General features: G+C 50.5%; 2 protein-coding genes across 2 annotated transcripts; one reads left to right on the top strand and one right to left on the bottom strand.

The window, feature by feature from the left end:
- The first annotated feature begins 337 nt into the window (after positions 1-337).
- Positions 338-3,058, top strand: LOC125535546 (uncharacterized). The gene is made up of 3 exons (XM_048698612.2): positions 338-592; positions 943-1,406; positions 1,508-3,058. The coding sequence occupies exons 1-3, from the start codon at positions 524-526 to the stop codon at positions 2,856-2,858; spliced, it is 1,884 nt and encodes a 627-aa protein (XP_048554569.2). The 5' UTR covers positions 338-523; the 3' UTR covers positions 2,859-3,058.
- A 5,574-nt stretch (positions 3,059-8,632) lies between these two features.
- On the bottom strand, positions 8,633-11,876 carry LOC147983707 (uncharacterized). Its single transcript, XM_087540835.1, has 3 exons — positions 11,754-11,876; positions 9,021-9,392; positions 8,633-8,899 (listed from the first exon to the last, which is right to left on the bottom strand). Exons 1-3 carry the CDS (start codon positions 11,874-11,876, stop codon positions 8,633-8,635), a joined length of 762 nt encoding a protein of 253 aa, XP_087396961.1.
- Between the last annotated feature and the right edge of the window lie 4,540 nt (positions 11,877-16,416).

Below are 16,416 nucleotides of genomic sequence, written 5' to 3' on the forward strand. Positions count from 1 at the left end.
AGAAAGTTTACTGTGCGCCTGGGAGGTTCGGCGCAGTGCTACTCCTCTGCGGGGGTTAACTTCCCCTGTTAGCCCACGTGGACGGCCGCTGATCTCTGAATGGGGAAGGTGATTACAGGCAGCAAATCTCTAGCAATAAAGGGAAAAATCCCCGTCATCACTGAGCTGTGGGGCACACGTAACACAGGTCCTCTCACTCCCTCACTCTCTCTCCTGTTTAAAAAAAGTCGGCAAGGCGCCGTGGCACGGCAGGGGCACTAGTCTAGCAGTAGTCGCCCAAGTCACTATTTTATTTTACTGCCTAGAAGTATAGCTAGCTAGGCCTGCGTGGAGGCATCTTGTCCAGCTAGGAACCGCGAGGCACCCAGCAAAAGGAGAAGCAAGGAAGAGCAGTCCGCCCAAGCAAGCAAGCAACCTCCATCTCTCTCTCTCCCGTATATATTCAGCCCCCGCTCTCTCTCTTCTCGCCCAGCTCGCTCCCCTGCCCCGGAGCGCTCGGGCTGGTTCACGCGCGGAGGCTGCCATGGCTGTGTCGTCCCCCGCTCCGGAGCCGCCGAGGAGGGCCGGCAAGTGGCGCCGCGGCAACAGAAAGGTTCGTGGTGCCTCTCCTTGCTCGCTCGCTTCAATGCAGTGCTGGTCCGTCCGGCGGATGGGGATGGCGCGGTTTGGACTTTGCGGAGCGGGGTCAAACTCGGCGCGTGCCGTGCGTCATCCGCCGCGTCTCGTCCGTCCTCCATTGGCGATGCTTCATTTCCTGTTTTGTTCCCTTCCGAGCCTGCTTCATTAATGTCCGTTCTGGTTTTGATGTTGGGGGGAGGGCGGAAAAGACTCTGTTTTCTTTTCCGGAATCTGATGGTGGTCTGAGGAGGGAGGGAGGAGAGCTTGAATTCTCAACGCCTGGATCTGATGGCTGCTTGTTTCCATGGCGGTTGTGCGCGGCAGGTGATCAACGGGTACATCGAAGAGGCGCGGGCGGCTCTGGCGGCCGCGGCGGCGCGGGACGGCGACGGCGGGGATGACTCGGCGGCGGCCGCCGCGCTCGGGCTGGTCGGCGCGGTGCTGGAGATGTCGCCGCGCATGGAGGCCGCGCTCGAGCTCCGGGCGCGCGCGCTGCTCGCGCTCCGCCGCTACCGGGACGTCGCCGAGATGCTCCGCGACTACATTCCCAGCTGCGCCAAGTCCTGCGCAGGGGACGACACCGCCACCTCCTCCTCCTCGGCGTCCTGCTCGTCCGGCTCCGGCGACCTCGCCTGCGCGTCCCGCGCGGGGCTTCTCTCCCCGGGCCGTGAGCTCTCCGTCTCCGGCGCCGGGGCCTCCCGGTTCCTCTGCTGCCTCGACGTCTCCGCGATCAAGCGCCGCGTCGTCGCCGGCCTCTCCAGGAGCTCCGAGGCCGAGACCCAGTGGAGGTAACGGAGTCGCTCGCCATTGCCCTGATTACCGGATCGAACATTCATGGCGCTTTGCAGCAAGCAGTGCTGATTGCCATTGCCAATTCGTTCGTGTGCAGGTACTTGGTCTTGGGTCAGGCTTGCTTCCATCTCGGCTTGATGGAGGACGCCGTGGTGCTCCTCCAGACCGGCCGCCGCCTCGCCACAGCCGCGTTCCGCCGCGAGAGCGTGTGCTGGTCGGAGGATAGCTTCTCGCCGTCCAACTCGACGGGCAATGTGCCCGCTGCCAGCAGAAGGGCGCCGTCCAAGTACAGCCAGGCGTCCGGGATGCCGCCGGCGAGCGAGGCGGACTCGGTGTCTCAGCTCCTGGCGCACGTGAAGCTCCTGCTTCGCCGCCGCGCCGCAGCGGTGGCCGCGCTGGACGCCGGCCTCCCCGCCGAGGCCGTGCGCCATTTCAACAAGGTGCTCGACGCGCGCCGCGGCGGCGTGCTCCCGCACTCCTTCGCCACGGCCTGCCTGGTGGGCCGCGCCGCGGCGTTCCGCGCGTCCGGGCGGCCGGCCGACGCCATCGCCGACTGCAACCGCGCGCTGGCGCTCGACCCGGCCTTCATCCCGGCGCTGCGCGCGCGCGCCGACCTGCTCGAGTCCGTGGGCGCGATCCCCGACAGCCTCCGCGACCTGGACCACCTGAAGCTGCTCTACGACGCGGCGCTCCGCGACGGGAAGCTGCCGGGGCCGAGCTGGCGGCCGCAGGGCGGCGTCCGGCAGCGCGAGATCGCCGGGGCGCACCGCGAGCTGGTGGCCCGCGTCCAGCAGCTCCGCGCCCGCGTGGCCGCCGGCGACGGGTGCAACGTGGACTACTACGCGCTCCTGGGGGTGCCGCGCGGCTGCGCGCGGTCGGAGGTGGTGCGCGCGCACCTCCTGCTGACGCTGAAGCTGAAGCCGGACCGGTCGGCGTCGTTCGCGGAGCGGCTGGAGCTGGTGGACGAGCACCGCGACCTGGACGCCGTGCGCGACCAGGCCCGCATGTCGGCCCTGTTCCTCTACCGGATGCTGCAGAAGGGCTACTCGCACATCATGTCCGCCGTGCTGGACGAGGAAGCCGCCGCGCGGCAGAGGGCCAGGGAAGACGCCGCCGCCGCCGCATTGGCTGCCTCCGTGGCCGCCGCCGCAGCGTCGGCGACCAAGCAGGCAGAAGAAGAAGCCGCAGCGTCAGCGGCCATGCAACAACAACAAGAAGAAGAATCAGCAGCCGTGCCGGAGATTCCCGAGACAGAGAGTGTCCGCTGCGAGAACATCGCGGAGCCGGAAACGATCGCGCCGCCGTCACCGAGGCTGAGCGCGGCGGCGATGAGCCCGATGTTCCAGGGCGCGTTCTGCCGCGACATGGCGGTGGTCGGGACGCTGCTGTCCCGCGGCCGGTTCGACCGGCCGCCGATGGCGGTCAAGTGCGAGGCGATGAGCTGCTGATCGTCGTACCAGACGGCGATATCTCGACAGCACCACCAAGCAGCGGGGAAACGGAGAGGAAATTCGGGGAGGTGTCGTTCAAAACCAAAAATCCATGGCAGTAGTGTACAGTTCTGAGAGGTCGTTTTCCATTGGAAAACCAAAAAACAAAAAAATGCAACAAGTGTAGCAGTGCTAGTAAAGTTTTGGTTTCGTCGTCTTGACTTGGGATCATGCATGTCCCCTGTGAGTTCCTTCCTTCGCCATTCATGGCGTGATCCTCGCGTCGCTAGGATTGTGAACACGCTAGCAGATCGATCGGATCGGTCGAGATCGTGCATGCGCGAGCTGTTTATTCTTGCTCTTCCTTGGCCGGCACTTGATGACTTGATTCCGGTCTGCCTTTTCCACTGACATGATGATGCTGGCTCGAACGCGCTCGTCTTTCGGGGCTGCCCATCCTCGCCATTTCCATCGATGCAGGAGGGGGCACCGGCGTGGTCGTGGTCCATTGCAGGATCTGTGTGGCACTAGCCGCGGCTGTTGTTGTTGAGGAGTGATGACTGATGAGCCGGCCATTATTTGCAGGAGAAGCTGCCATATCTTTCAAGGACACCTGTTTGTTTCCATGTGAAAATCCATAAATTTGCAGAGTAGTTCAAGAGAGTGCAGTTTAACTGTGATACTATCTTAAATAGTTACTCTCTCCGTTCCTAAATACTTGTCTTTCTAGGCATTTCAACAAGTGACTACATATGAAGCAAAATGAGTGAATCTACGCTCTAAAATATGTCTACATACATCCGTATGTAGTAGTCATTTGAAATGTCTAGAAAGACAAATATTTAGAAACGGAGGGAGTACATGAGAAATGGAAATCCATAAATTTTAGCTCAAGAGAGTGCAGTTTAAATGTGTTACTATCTTAAATAGTTACCACTATCTGACCGCTGGCTTTAATAGTGTTGCAATTAGTTAGTGGTACTGTGAAGATGTGGGATAGGGTATCCTAGGGATGCTTGACACTTCATCAAGTCATATAATCTTGTGGAATTGACTGCCTGAGCCATGCTCCAGTACCATGCATGATCGCTCCCTATTGGTCTGGATTCTTGAAAAACTGTTGCACTGATGGCAGGGTATCCTATTAGCAAGTGATCCTAATTTACTCAGTGAGTGAGATGCGACTACCAAACCATGCACTTAGTGCTCCGTGTTGAGGCTGTAAACAACGGTTGAGCGCTTCTAGGCTGTTGATACTTCACTACAAGCTACTACTACTATGCATCACAGGTTATATTGCACTAGTAGTTTTACCGGTACGAGAAAGTGGTTAGGATAAGCTGATGATGCTCTTGATCCCCTAATAATACTCGAACACTGAATCATGCGTGTAGTTTGGACACTGAATATTCTTTGTCTCAGAGCATCTCCAACCGGCGCTGGAAATAAGCCGCGTGCCGGAAAAAACCGCATTATTATGCGCGTGGGGCCGAAACGAACGCTCCAGTAGACACGTAGTAATCGCGCGCACAGTAAAATTAGTTCAGCGAAGGAAGACGGCATCACGCGCGGTGTATTTGCTGTGTCCGCTCCCGCGCGCTGGAAAACGACGATTCACGCTTGACTTCACTAACTACCAGATCTGAGACCTTCCGGCGCCGCCGCCGCCGCCGCCATCTGCACCTTCCCCATTCGCTTCGGTGACCCATACGCGCTTCCCCCACCTATCCCCGCGCGCTGCCGCTGCTTCCTCCACCTCATCTCCTTGTCACCGCCCCTCGAGCGCACCATTCCTCCGACAAACAGCGCCCGACAGCCGTTTGCAGCTCGGCGCCCATAAGGTGTTTGATGAAACGCTTGCAAGGTATGTATTGCTTTAACTTTAAATTTTGTAGATGGATTTGGTGCATATTGTTTGTAGTTTTAAACTGGTTTAAGTTCAATATTGTAGATGTGTTCGTCCTACGATTCTTCCGACGAAGAATTTGATATTCAAGAGGAGGAGGACCTCGCAATGATCCTAGCTATGCACGTCAATAAAAAGCCGAAGCACGATGGTTCGGTTATGGGTCGTTAGAAATTGTGGAAGGATAAGATCGATGCCCACAACAGATTGATGAGATACTATTTTGCGGAGAATCCCATATTACCCTTAGTCCTACTTTCGGCGCCGTTTTAGGACGAGCATCGAGTTGTTCAAACGCATTGCGAAGAAACTGGAGAACCATGATCGGTTTTTTCGGCAAAGGAGGAATGCCGCGGGAGAACTCGGGCATAGCACCTTTCAAAAGGTGACCGCCGCTTTGTGTATGTTGGCATACGGTATTCCGACGGATCTCGTTGATGACCACTTGGCCATGTGTGAGACTCATGCCATCATGTGTGTCAAGCGCTTCGTAGTCAGAATTGTGCAAGTGTTTGGTCTGGAATATTTGAGAGCTCCCAATGCTGAAGACACCGCAACGCTTTTGCAGATGAACAAAGCTCGCGGGTTCCCAGCTATGCTTGGCTCAATATATTGCATGCGTTAGAGTTGGAAGAATTGTCCTAAGACATGGCATGGACAATTCACCGGCCAGAAAAAGGGTCCCACTATAATCCTTGAAGCAGTGGCCGATCAAGAGACTTGGAATTGGCATGTTTCTTTTGGAATGCTAGGATTTTTGAATGAAGTCAACGTTCTTAATCGGTCACCACTCATGAATAAGATTGCAAATGATGAAACTACACTTGTGGAGTTTGTAGCAAATGCACTATATACAACTATGGCTACTATCTTGCAGATGGCATCTACCCATGGTGGCAAACATTTGTGAAGCCGTTGACGAAACCGGAAGGTAAGAAAAATCTTGATTTTCACAATGCTCAGGCGGCGGCTAGAAAAAATGTGGAGAGAGTTTTTGAGATTTTGCAAGCCCAATTTGCTATTGTGAGAGGACCGGCTAGATTTTGGGATCAAAATATTCTTTGGTACGTCATGAACGCTTGTGTGATCATGCATAAAATGATCATCGAAAATAAGCGTGGGCAAGATTTAGACTATTCTTAGTATGAGTTGTTGGGACATTCCGTGGGAGTGTGGAGGAGGGCTACGAGGGTGGCCCGATTTATTGCCTCCTATTATGCCATTCGACGTGCCGAAATGCATGATGATCTTCAAAAGGATCTAATTAAGGAGTGATGAGCATGGAATGACGGAAAAACTAGTTTGATGTTGTATTTTACAACTATTTATTATATTAGAAGATAAACAATTTGTTTGAGTTGTAATTAATTGAACTATTTGATTGTTGATTTGTTTTTTTTGTGTTTGATATTTTTGGTTCTTTTTTGAGTGTGAAATGTTGTTTGTGCTCGACGCGCGCTGCATTTTGCGGCGCCTGCTGGAGCTGTAATGCCGCACCATATTTTGCAGCGTCGGCTGGAGCAAGCGCCCTACTGCGCGCAAAAAAAGGTTATTTCAGCACAGAAAAATTAATTTAGATGCTTTTACATGGGGAAATACTTACCATCAACCGGCGGATAACTGGGCCGCGTCCGTCACCTTCCCTGCGTGACACGCATCCCGCATACCATCGTTCAATAAACTCGCTTTTGCAACAGGAGCTATGCTTCCGAAACATATGCAGTGTTGCAATACTTTATGATGGGTCTACGTTTTACAACAAAACCTCTCTTACGAATTTTTTTCGCAACAAGAACTCAGTTGCAAATTTTTTTTACAACAAAACCTCAGTTGCGAAAAATACAAGAAGATTGTTGTTGCAAAAAAATCCGCAATAAGACCCATGTTGCAGAAATAAGTCCGCAACAAGACCCGTGTTGAAGAAATAATTCCGTAACAAGACTCGTGTTGCAGAAATAATTCCGCAACAAGACCTGTATTACAGAATGAAGGAATGTTCGGCGGTATGACACGGTAAATCCGACGGCTAGCGACCCGGCTGATCTTGCCGGCAGACGCGTAGCACGCCCCTTTTACAAGTTGGAGGCCGGTGATTTGTATATATTGGTATATGGTTACGTATGCTTGGGTAAGACCGATCGTGGTTCGTAGTGGATTAGTGGTGGTTGAATCGTTGCTTGTTGTTAGCCATTGGAGGTACGCAAATAACGGGGTCTTTAAGGTCCGGGATTACCTAATAGTGTTGCTGGTGCCTGAAAGATTCTGCAGTGGTTGCATCAGAATTGCAAAGAATTCCAAACATAGCTAGGCAGGACGGCCTGCATGGCTGTATGGTCCATGCTATGTCTGAACCAATGTTAAAATGCTGATATATATATATATATATATATATATATATATATATATGTATGTATGTATGTATGTATGTATGTATGTATGTATGGATTCATCAGTGCTTCTGTGCAAACCGCAAAGCATTGAAAAATGTTTCACATTTCGGAACGGAGGGATGACATACTTACCTGATTTCTGATGATGAGAAATGGTATAGTATTCTAGTATAAAGATTGGTGCGTGCACTGTGAGGTACTTCCTTCATTCCAAAATATAGTGTGCCCGCGTTTTTCGAGGTCCAACTTTGACCATAAATTTAATCAACGAGACCAACTGCGGCGGGAGAAAAAATTATATAATTAAAAACTTCTTTCGAATACGAATTTACTGATATATTTTTTTGCTCCCGTCGCAATCGGTTTTGGTAGCTAAATTTACAGTTAAAGTCGAAACACGTGAATAGAAAAAGCACTATATTGTGAAATGAAGGGAGTAAGAAGGGATTCATTCCTGGTACTGCCCGCCTTTTTTTATCTCACGACGCATGCGCACATTCAGGCCTGAGACACGGAAGTGGTAGCGAGCTCGTAAAGCTGTGGAGTGTGGATGCGTCACTCATGTGAGTACGGGTTGAGCCTAATTTGCTTCGTCCAAGAATAAATGAATGGCTTGATGATGGTGGTGCCAAAAGGCTGATGTTCACAGAAGCCTGAAAAAGAAGAAGTGTGCTGGCATGGCATGGCAATGGCGGGCGGCCATGCATGCATACTCGGTGACGGAGGATGACGCATTGACGCGCTCGCGCGGCCGAGATGGCAGCGGAGGCAGAGCAGACGAGTAAAGCCATTGTCGGCCCATCTTAATCTTGTTGTCCAGTGAGGTCGTTGTCAGCTGCACCCGCCATTTTTACGTCCGCTTGTACTTTTGCGGCCGCAGACTTCTGCACAGCTGCGTCCCAGCGATCGAGCGAGGGCGAGGCTTCAGAGCAACTCCAACGGCCCGACCCAAACGCACGGCAATTTCGTCCGTTTTTTGTTTGTTTAGGTCGGCCGCCCATACGACGTCTGTCCTGTTTTTAATATGGGTCGACAGCGTGCCCAACGCGCCGATCCATATGTGTAGGCGTGACCGGCTGGTCGCCCAATTTTACATTGATTTTGCATTCAAACATATTATGAAATGAAAATGTTTAACAAGCCAAATAGTCTGGCCGCCCAAATAAATAGTATAGTTTTACAAGCCAAATACAAATAAAAATGGTTCACATAGTTTTACAAACGAATAAGAGAAAATACATTTATTGGTTGCCGGCATGAGTCCACATATGTTGAACCAAATCATTTTACAGTTGCACGTTCGTTTCCTAATCACGCATGTCTTCATGAAACTGAGTGAACTGCTCAAATGTTGCCGCTACTCCATACTCAGGCACAACATTCTCACCCTGAAACTGAAAGCCTTTATCATACAGACGTTCCGGGCGCTCGTCTTCTATTATCATATTGTGCATGATCACACAAGCAGTCATCACCTTCCATAGTTTCTGCGTGCTCTAAGTATTAGCAGGATACCGAACGATGCCCCATCGAGATTGCAAAACACCAAAGGCACGCTCGACATCCTTTCTAGCGCTCTCTTGCTCTTGGGCAAATCTTTTCCTTTTCTCTCCGACAGGGTTGGTTATTGTCTTGACAATAGTGATCCACTGAGGATAGATACCGTCATCCAAATAGTACCCTTTGTCGTAGTTGTGGCCGTTGACAGTAAAGTTCACCGGTGGAAGGTTGCCTTCGACAAGCCTAGCAAACACCGGCGAGCGCTGAAGCACATTGATATCACTGTGTGATCCAGCCATGCCAAAGAAAGAGTGCCAGATCTAGAGATCTTGAGACACCACAGCCTCTAGTATGACAGTGCAAGCCCTGACATGTCCCTGATACTGCCCTTGCCAAGCAGAAGGGCAGTTCTTCCAGAGAAGGGCAGTTCTTCCACTCCCAGTGCATGCAGTCTATGCTGCCAAGCATCCCCGGGAAGCCCCTGCAGGCATTCATCGCCAACAAACGGGCTGTATCTTCAGCTGTCAGCTCTCTCAAGTACTCACGGCCAAACACAGCAATCACAGTCTTGCAGAACTTATACAGGGACTCTAGGCATGTAGACTCGCTCATACAAACGTACTCGTCAATGAGATCACCGGGCACTCTGTATGCAAGCATTCGGATGGCGGCAATGCATTTCTGATAAGAGGAGAAATCAATCTTGCCGACGGCATCCTCTTTGCACTCGAAGTAGTCATCATAGCCGACCACTCCCTATCTAATACGGTTGAAAACATGCCTACTCATACAGAACCGGCGACAAAATTTGTGATGTTTGAACAACGGGTTTGTTGTATCAAAGTAGTCCTTCCAGAGAAGGAAATGCCCGCTCTCTCGGTTACGATGCAACGCCGGAAGGTGTCCCAGAATGGAGCCACGGAATAACGGCCGCTGGTTGTTGAGGTGGTGGTGGACCAACACGGCAGCCAATATCTCGTCCTCGTCGTCGGACGATGAATCGTTAGAGTCGCAAAGGAAATTGTGAAAAAAGAACTCGTCGGCGGAGTCCATTTCCGTACCTTGGCAAACTGTCGAATAGCTTACGGGCGTCGAAGAAGGAGACGGTCGGCGAGGGGAGACGCGGCGCCCATAGACCAGCTAGCTGCCCTGCCGGCGTCCGACGAGTGTGACGGCGTCCGACGAGCGTGCCGGTCGGATATGGCGGCGGCTGCGAGGCGTCTTCTTGGTCGCGGGCGGCTGTGTGGTGGGAGAAGCGGCGGCGGGAACCAGTTTGCTCCCCGGCGGCAAAACGACGGCGGCAGGAACTAGTTTGCTCCCCGGCAGCAAAACGGCGGCGGCGAACGACTGAGGGCAGGGGTGGCGTGCTGGGCGAATGTGGAGGCGGCGGCAGCTGGAAGAGTCGACGGCCCAACGCGCCGATCAAACGGACACGCGTCCGGTTTTTTCATCGCGGGCGACCCATTCCCGTTCCATTTTTAAACCTGATGGACGGACGCCTTCACGTGGTGACGCCGTGACGGCGACGACGATGATGACCGTTTGGTGGGTCGGTTGCTTAACAGACTTTTTTTTGCGAGGAAAACTTCCAATCTATTTATCTTCAATCATGGTAGTACAACGAATACTAGAAATAATAAAAATTACATCCAGATCCGTAGAACACCTAGCGACGACTACAAGCACTGAAGCGAGCCGAAGGCGTGCCGCTGCCATCGCCCCTCCCTCATCGGAGCCGGGCAAACCTTGTTGTAGTAGACAGTCGGGAAGTCGTCGTGCTAAGGCCCCATAGTACCAACGCACCAGAACAGCAATCGCCGCAGATGAAGAGTGTAGATTAAAAGGATTCAACCTGAAGACACACGAACGAAGACGAACGACAAACAGATCCAAGCAAATCCACCAAGCACAGATCAGCCGGAGACACAACTCCACACGCCCACCGATGATGCTGAACACATCACCGGAACGGGGGCTAGGCGGGGAGACCTTTATTCCATCTTCAGGGAGCCGCCGTCGTCTCGCCTTCCTAAGTAGGACGCAAACCCTAACAAAAATCGAAAAAAGATCTAAAAACGGAGCCCTCCCACCGGCAAGGGGCGAGATCCACTCCGCCTTCATGGTCCTAAGGTCACCGAAGACGGGACGGATCGGCGCCGGCGCCGGCGGGAGGCAAAGTACCCTAGCTTTTTGCAGGGGCGGCTGGCTAGGTCAAATACTTGTTTTTAATCATGAAGGGAGTACCCTTTCTTTCTTCTTTCAGGTGGTGATGGAGATGACGATGATTACCGTTTGGTGGTTCGGTTGCTTAACAGACTGGACCGGAGAATTCTGGCATTAGTACGACACGAATCTGACGGCGCCGCTGCGGGACAGGAGACTAATGGCTCACTGATAATCATTAAGTGGCTCTGACATTATGCTTCAGTGATCCGTAATTGGATCCGATCTGTACGACAGTACGAGCATGCTGCAGCAGCAGAGTACACTACTTTGCTTTTGTTTTTAATAGCAGAGGTGGACGTTGCATGCGTGCATGACCGACGGCCTCTGCTCGCGTTAAATACTCTTGACTAAGAAAAGAATAAAGGAGGGGGAGCACCGTTTTTGAAATTCGTTGCACTAACATGCACGACTTTGCTTTTAGTGGAGTCGGTGGCGTGCATCGTGCGCCCAAAATTTACTTATTCCGGAAGCATGTATCAATGTATCTGCTCACGCGGACACGGGACTGTACTGGTGGTGGAGGGAACAGGCGTGCACGGCTAAAAAAAAAGTACCATGCAAAAAAAAAAAAAGAGTAACAGGCGTGCATGTAGGTTCTGGCTTCTCCAACAAGTGTGCCGGGAGATTCTAGCCAGCTTCTCGACCAAGTTGCCTTCGTTCCCACACAAGACTTGCAGTTGACACTAGAGCCAGCCAGCACTAATTTTACAAGAAAATGAGACGTTCTTGACGAGCAAGGCATGGTCGAGTAAGCGGCAGGGTGTTGTGCCATCGAGGCCCACGCGCAGCCACGTCGGTGGGCGGGAGGAATTGCGCTACACCTGTAGGGTGTGAGCTGGAAAGCGGGGGGACAGGTGGACACGGGCGCGCAAGACGTGGCAGCGGGCAAACCAGAGCGATCGGCCGCGCCTCCAGGCTGTCGTCGGTGTGGCCCATCACGTACTCCGGCCGCCTGATGAGCCCGATAGCCGTGCTGAAAGAGAAATGAGTTCGTTGGAGTGGCAGCACGTGCATGGCTGCGGGTGTTTTCAACGGCAACCGCCAATTTGTGCCTCTGACTTTCCATATGAGTTGGCGTTGCGAGTGGTTTCCGAGCTGACATTCCGAATCACAGAGTTTTGATTTAGTTTCACTCGTGTGAAGCTTATAACACCAACATTAGCAGTTCCGTACGATGATTTAAAACGAAATTGCACTTTAACATATGGGTGTCCATCAACATAGTTTGTAGAGCTCGCTTCATAAACTACGTCGTAGCCAGCATGGAGCCTGCTCCAATTCCCAGCCGCCAGAGTGGAAAGGAAGGGGTTGTTTGGTTTGTGACCAACTTTGTTAAAGATTGTCACACCTAAGGTTAGGCAAGTTTGATTAATTAAGATGAGTGTTTGGTTCAAGCCACATCTTAGGCAAGCCACACTTGAACCCCACATGACATACACATACAAAATGTGGCGAGATTTTCTTAGGCTTGTCAATTTATGGCTCTCATTTTGATGAACTTAGAGGCTGTTTGGTTCCTAGCCACATATTGCCACACTTTGCCACACCTAACCTTAGGCAAGTTCGACCAAGTTAGGTAGGTGTTTGGTTCTAGCCACACTTGAGGTAAGGAATTTTTTATGAGCAATGAACCCCACATGTCATAGACACAAAAAGTGTGGCAAGATTTCCTTAGGCAAGCCAAAGTGTAGCTAACAATTTGAGGGGCTGTTTGGATTGTGACTATCTTTGCCATATGTTGCCACATGATTTTTGCCACATTTGTCACACTTGCCTTACTTTGCTCAAATTGTTAGCCATACTTTGGCTTGCCTAAGGGAATCTTGCCACACTTTTTGTGTCTATGACATGCAGGGTTCACTGCTCATAAAAAATTCCTTGTCTCAAGTGTGGCTAGAACCAAATGTCGTGGATCTAAGACTGACAGTAGAATGAGGGGTAGGTATGAGGAGGCAAGATCTTAGCTATGAAGTAGTTGTACACACGAGTTTTACGAGTTCAGGTCCTTCTCGGAGGAAGTAACAGCCATACGTCTCGATGCCCTGAGGCGGTCGACTGGATTATACATGTGTGTGTATTTACAAAAGTGCGAACCCCTGTCCCAGAGGAGGGGGTGGCTTATATAGAGTGCGCCAGGACCTTAGCTCCCCTCCGTTACACAGGGTTCAATGTTCATAAAGGTGGGGCGTTACTGGTAACGTCTACAATAAAGTGTTATAAATGCCCATAATGCTATCGTTTAAGTCGCGGCCGTTGCAGAGTGGAGGGCTTCTCGTCTTCTGGTGTACGAGTGTCTTCAAGGTGGTCGAGTGTCTTCAAAGAAGTCGAGTGAGCACATCTTCATGGTAGAGTGGATGATATTTTCTCTTCGACTGCTTCTGATTCTTTGTAAAGATGTCCTCGGGGAGGGTATGCTGGACAGGTCCATGACCCTACCCTAGGTACATAGCTTCATCATTAACCCCCGAATGGATCAGGGTTCGAATGAGGAAGGGGTTGAGAACACTTCCGACCCACTCTTTGTGCTATGAATATGCCTTGTCCTGAAACAATGAGTTGAGGAGATGACGTCGACTCCTTTCTCAGTCGCCTTGGTTCATTCTTGGTTGCTGTCGAGTGAACTTTCATGGTTGAATTCCGAATGATGATGCAGAGGGTGTTTGTCTTCAGTCTGACAGGTTGTTGTGCTCTCCGCGGATCTCGCGGGATTCGAATTTTGGGAAGCGCGCTAGACGGGAGGAAACGAGGTCATCGGGACGGATTAGGTAAGTCTCCTCGATCCCCGCGCCACCTTTTTCGCCACGTACTGCGCGCGCGACTATTGCGGGATTTGTTTAGATCACTTGGGTCCACTAGTCAGCCACTCAGCGGAAGGTCTTATAAAAGGTCTCGGGACAGGCCTCTGCTCCGCACGCCACCATTCTCTCTTCTCTTTCTCCCGATCTCTCCGCCACTCTTGCTTCCGCCTCGTCGCCAGACCTCCGCTCGAGCTCGATCTCACTAGTGCAGAACCGGGCAATAGCACCGGTTCGTAAGGCCCTTTAGTGCTGGTTTGGTAACCGGCGCTAAAATGTAGGCACTAAAGGCCCCCCCTTTAGTACCGGTTCAGCATGAACCGGTGCTAAAGGGCAACCACGTGGCACGAGACAGTTTCGGGGGCAGGGAGCCCTTTAGTACCGGTTGGTGTCACCAACCGGTATTAAAATGTTGGGGGGTTTTTGGGTTTATGATTTCTTTTTCATTTAATTTTGTGTTTTCCATTTAATTATTTTTCGTTTGCTGGTATTTTACGATACTACATATTGTACACATTATGCATATATATAAATAGAATTTCTAGTAGAACCGATCATAATATATATATATATATATATATATATATATCATCGAATCTCTCACACAACCACCATTAATTAATTCACACATATATACACACATGTATATATATATATACACACACACAATTTCTCCTAATTGGTGCCTTCGGAGTCAGTGGCATTAGCCTAGCTAATTGGTGCCTTCGGAGCACGATAACAATTGGAAGTGGTTCATGGGGGCGGTAGCGGGTAATAGTATTCTCTTTTGGGATCAATGACCTGGTCGAGCAAAAATCCCGCTATTTCCTCTTGAATTGCTTCTATGCGGTGTTGTGCTAGGAGCTTGTCCCGCACCTCTTTGAACTGTTAAGAAGGAGATCAATATGCATGTGTATTAGTTGTGTGACTAGATATCGATAATGGTGTAAAAATTGTGAATAGTGTTCTGACAATCGATATCGTACCCACTCCTGTCTTTGAGATTTGCTCCTTTCGGACGCCATCATGCGAATGTTCTCGCAAACGCAGTATGCACATAGATCATTCCCCGGCGCCTGCTTCAGGGCCTTTACAAGAATGGAATTTGATCAGATAATAATTAATCAAGCATGATAATTAAAGAGATGGCAGCTAGCTAGTACTACTTAATTACTTACCTTGGGTCGATAAAATTTCAGATTTTGTTTCCATGGGCCTCGAGTGGCCCTGATGAACTTTGCCCAAGCCCTGCCCGCCGACAAATAAAATGAATAAATGGGTTATTAAATAGTTGTTATCAGGAAATGACGAACTAATTAAATAGGCCGAGATATAGTTAATAATGATTGAAATTACCTATTGACTATCCCCTTCACGATGGTGTAGTCACTTGCTTTCTTAAGTAGTGAGTCTAGTACTTCAATTGTTCCTTCATCAACTTTAATGATTAACAAGATCCAGTGAAATCTGCATGCACACACGTTTGCATGTCTTAATTAAGCGGGCATATGTAAGCAAAAACATGTAGCTATAGCTAGTAGGGAAAAACAGAATTTATAGTACAAGACAGTGTGACTCACTAGAAGTTGTAAGGAAGTAGTATATCTTCATTGTATTTGAGGCGCTTGAAGAACTCTAGCATGCTTTCCTCTACACATTTTTCGTGATATGGATCTATTTTCCATGTGTATTCATTAATGGTATTTGGGTCAATGAACCCAATGCCATAGCGTCCACCTTTTTTCATTTCATAAATCTTCATCCTGCATAATACCACAGAAAAGAATATAGTGAGGATAATTACAGGTAATGATTGATCAAAATGATCACTACAGCTAGCTTGAGACTTAAATTACAGAAAGAAATCACTTACAGGCAATAGCAACTGACGATAGATTTGTCGAGTGCGTCTTTATTGTATAGCTGAAATAGTTCTGAATACTCAACGGTCACAGCTTTCTTATGGTAGTAATGCTCCTTGTTGACATTCACCATGAGGGACTCTCGGTTGGAAATCTTGGTAATGTCCATGTACCATTGATGCAATTCATACATTCTCGTAGGGAGCTTATTGACCTCCTCTGGCTCGACTAAAGGTTGGCCCCGGGCATATTTCCGTTTTATTTCCTCCTCTCTAGTCGGAGACATGGGCTCGATATCAAGGAGTTGTCCAACAGTGATCCCGATCGATTCAGCCTACGCAATATGCTCCTCGGTTATTACCACATCGCCCACCCCGGGAACGTTAACGGTTTTCCCAAAATAATATTGGGCGCGCCTACTCTCATGTGTAGTTGGCACAACAAACGGGGGGATTGATTGCGCCGCCTGTTCTCCCAGCTGGGGAACGGTTTTACCGCTCCTTTTGCCAGCTGATTTGCTCGAGCTCGAGCTCGCCTCTTTCTGTAGACGTGCTCGATTTAACTTCTTGATGTGGCGCTCATAGTCTGTGTCAACAGGCTTGGGAGCTGGTGGTCTAGCCATATGAATGAAGTGGTCAATTTTTTCCACAGGCACTTTCTCCCTTGGCGGCGGTGGCGGTTTCGGTGCAAAATGGGCTTCCACCTCGGCCTTCGATATGGCTACCTTTTCCTCCTCGGACTTGTCGTAAGGCCTCTGCGGAAGAGGCGTGATGCTTGGACCATATTGAAATCGCTTGCCTCCGCCTGTACCTCCAGTGCTACCTCGACTTGTACCGCTACGCACCATAGCTGAGGCGGCTCTCTTCCGTGATTGCTGAGGCGGCGAAGACGGCTGAC

Source organism: Triticum urartu, chromosome 2A, assembly GCF_056163025.1.
Source record: "Triticum urartu cultivar PI428250 chromosome 2A, HENAU_Tu73, whole genome shotgun sequence".
NCBI lineage: Eukaryota > Viridiplantae > Streptophyta > Magnoliopsida > Poales > Poaceae > Triticum > Triticum urartu.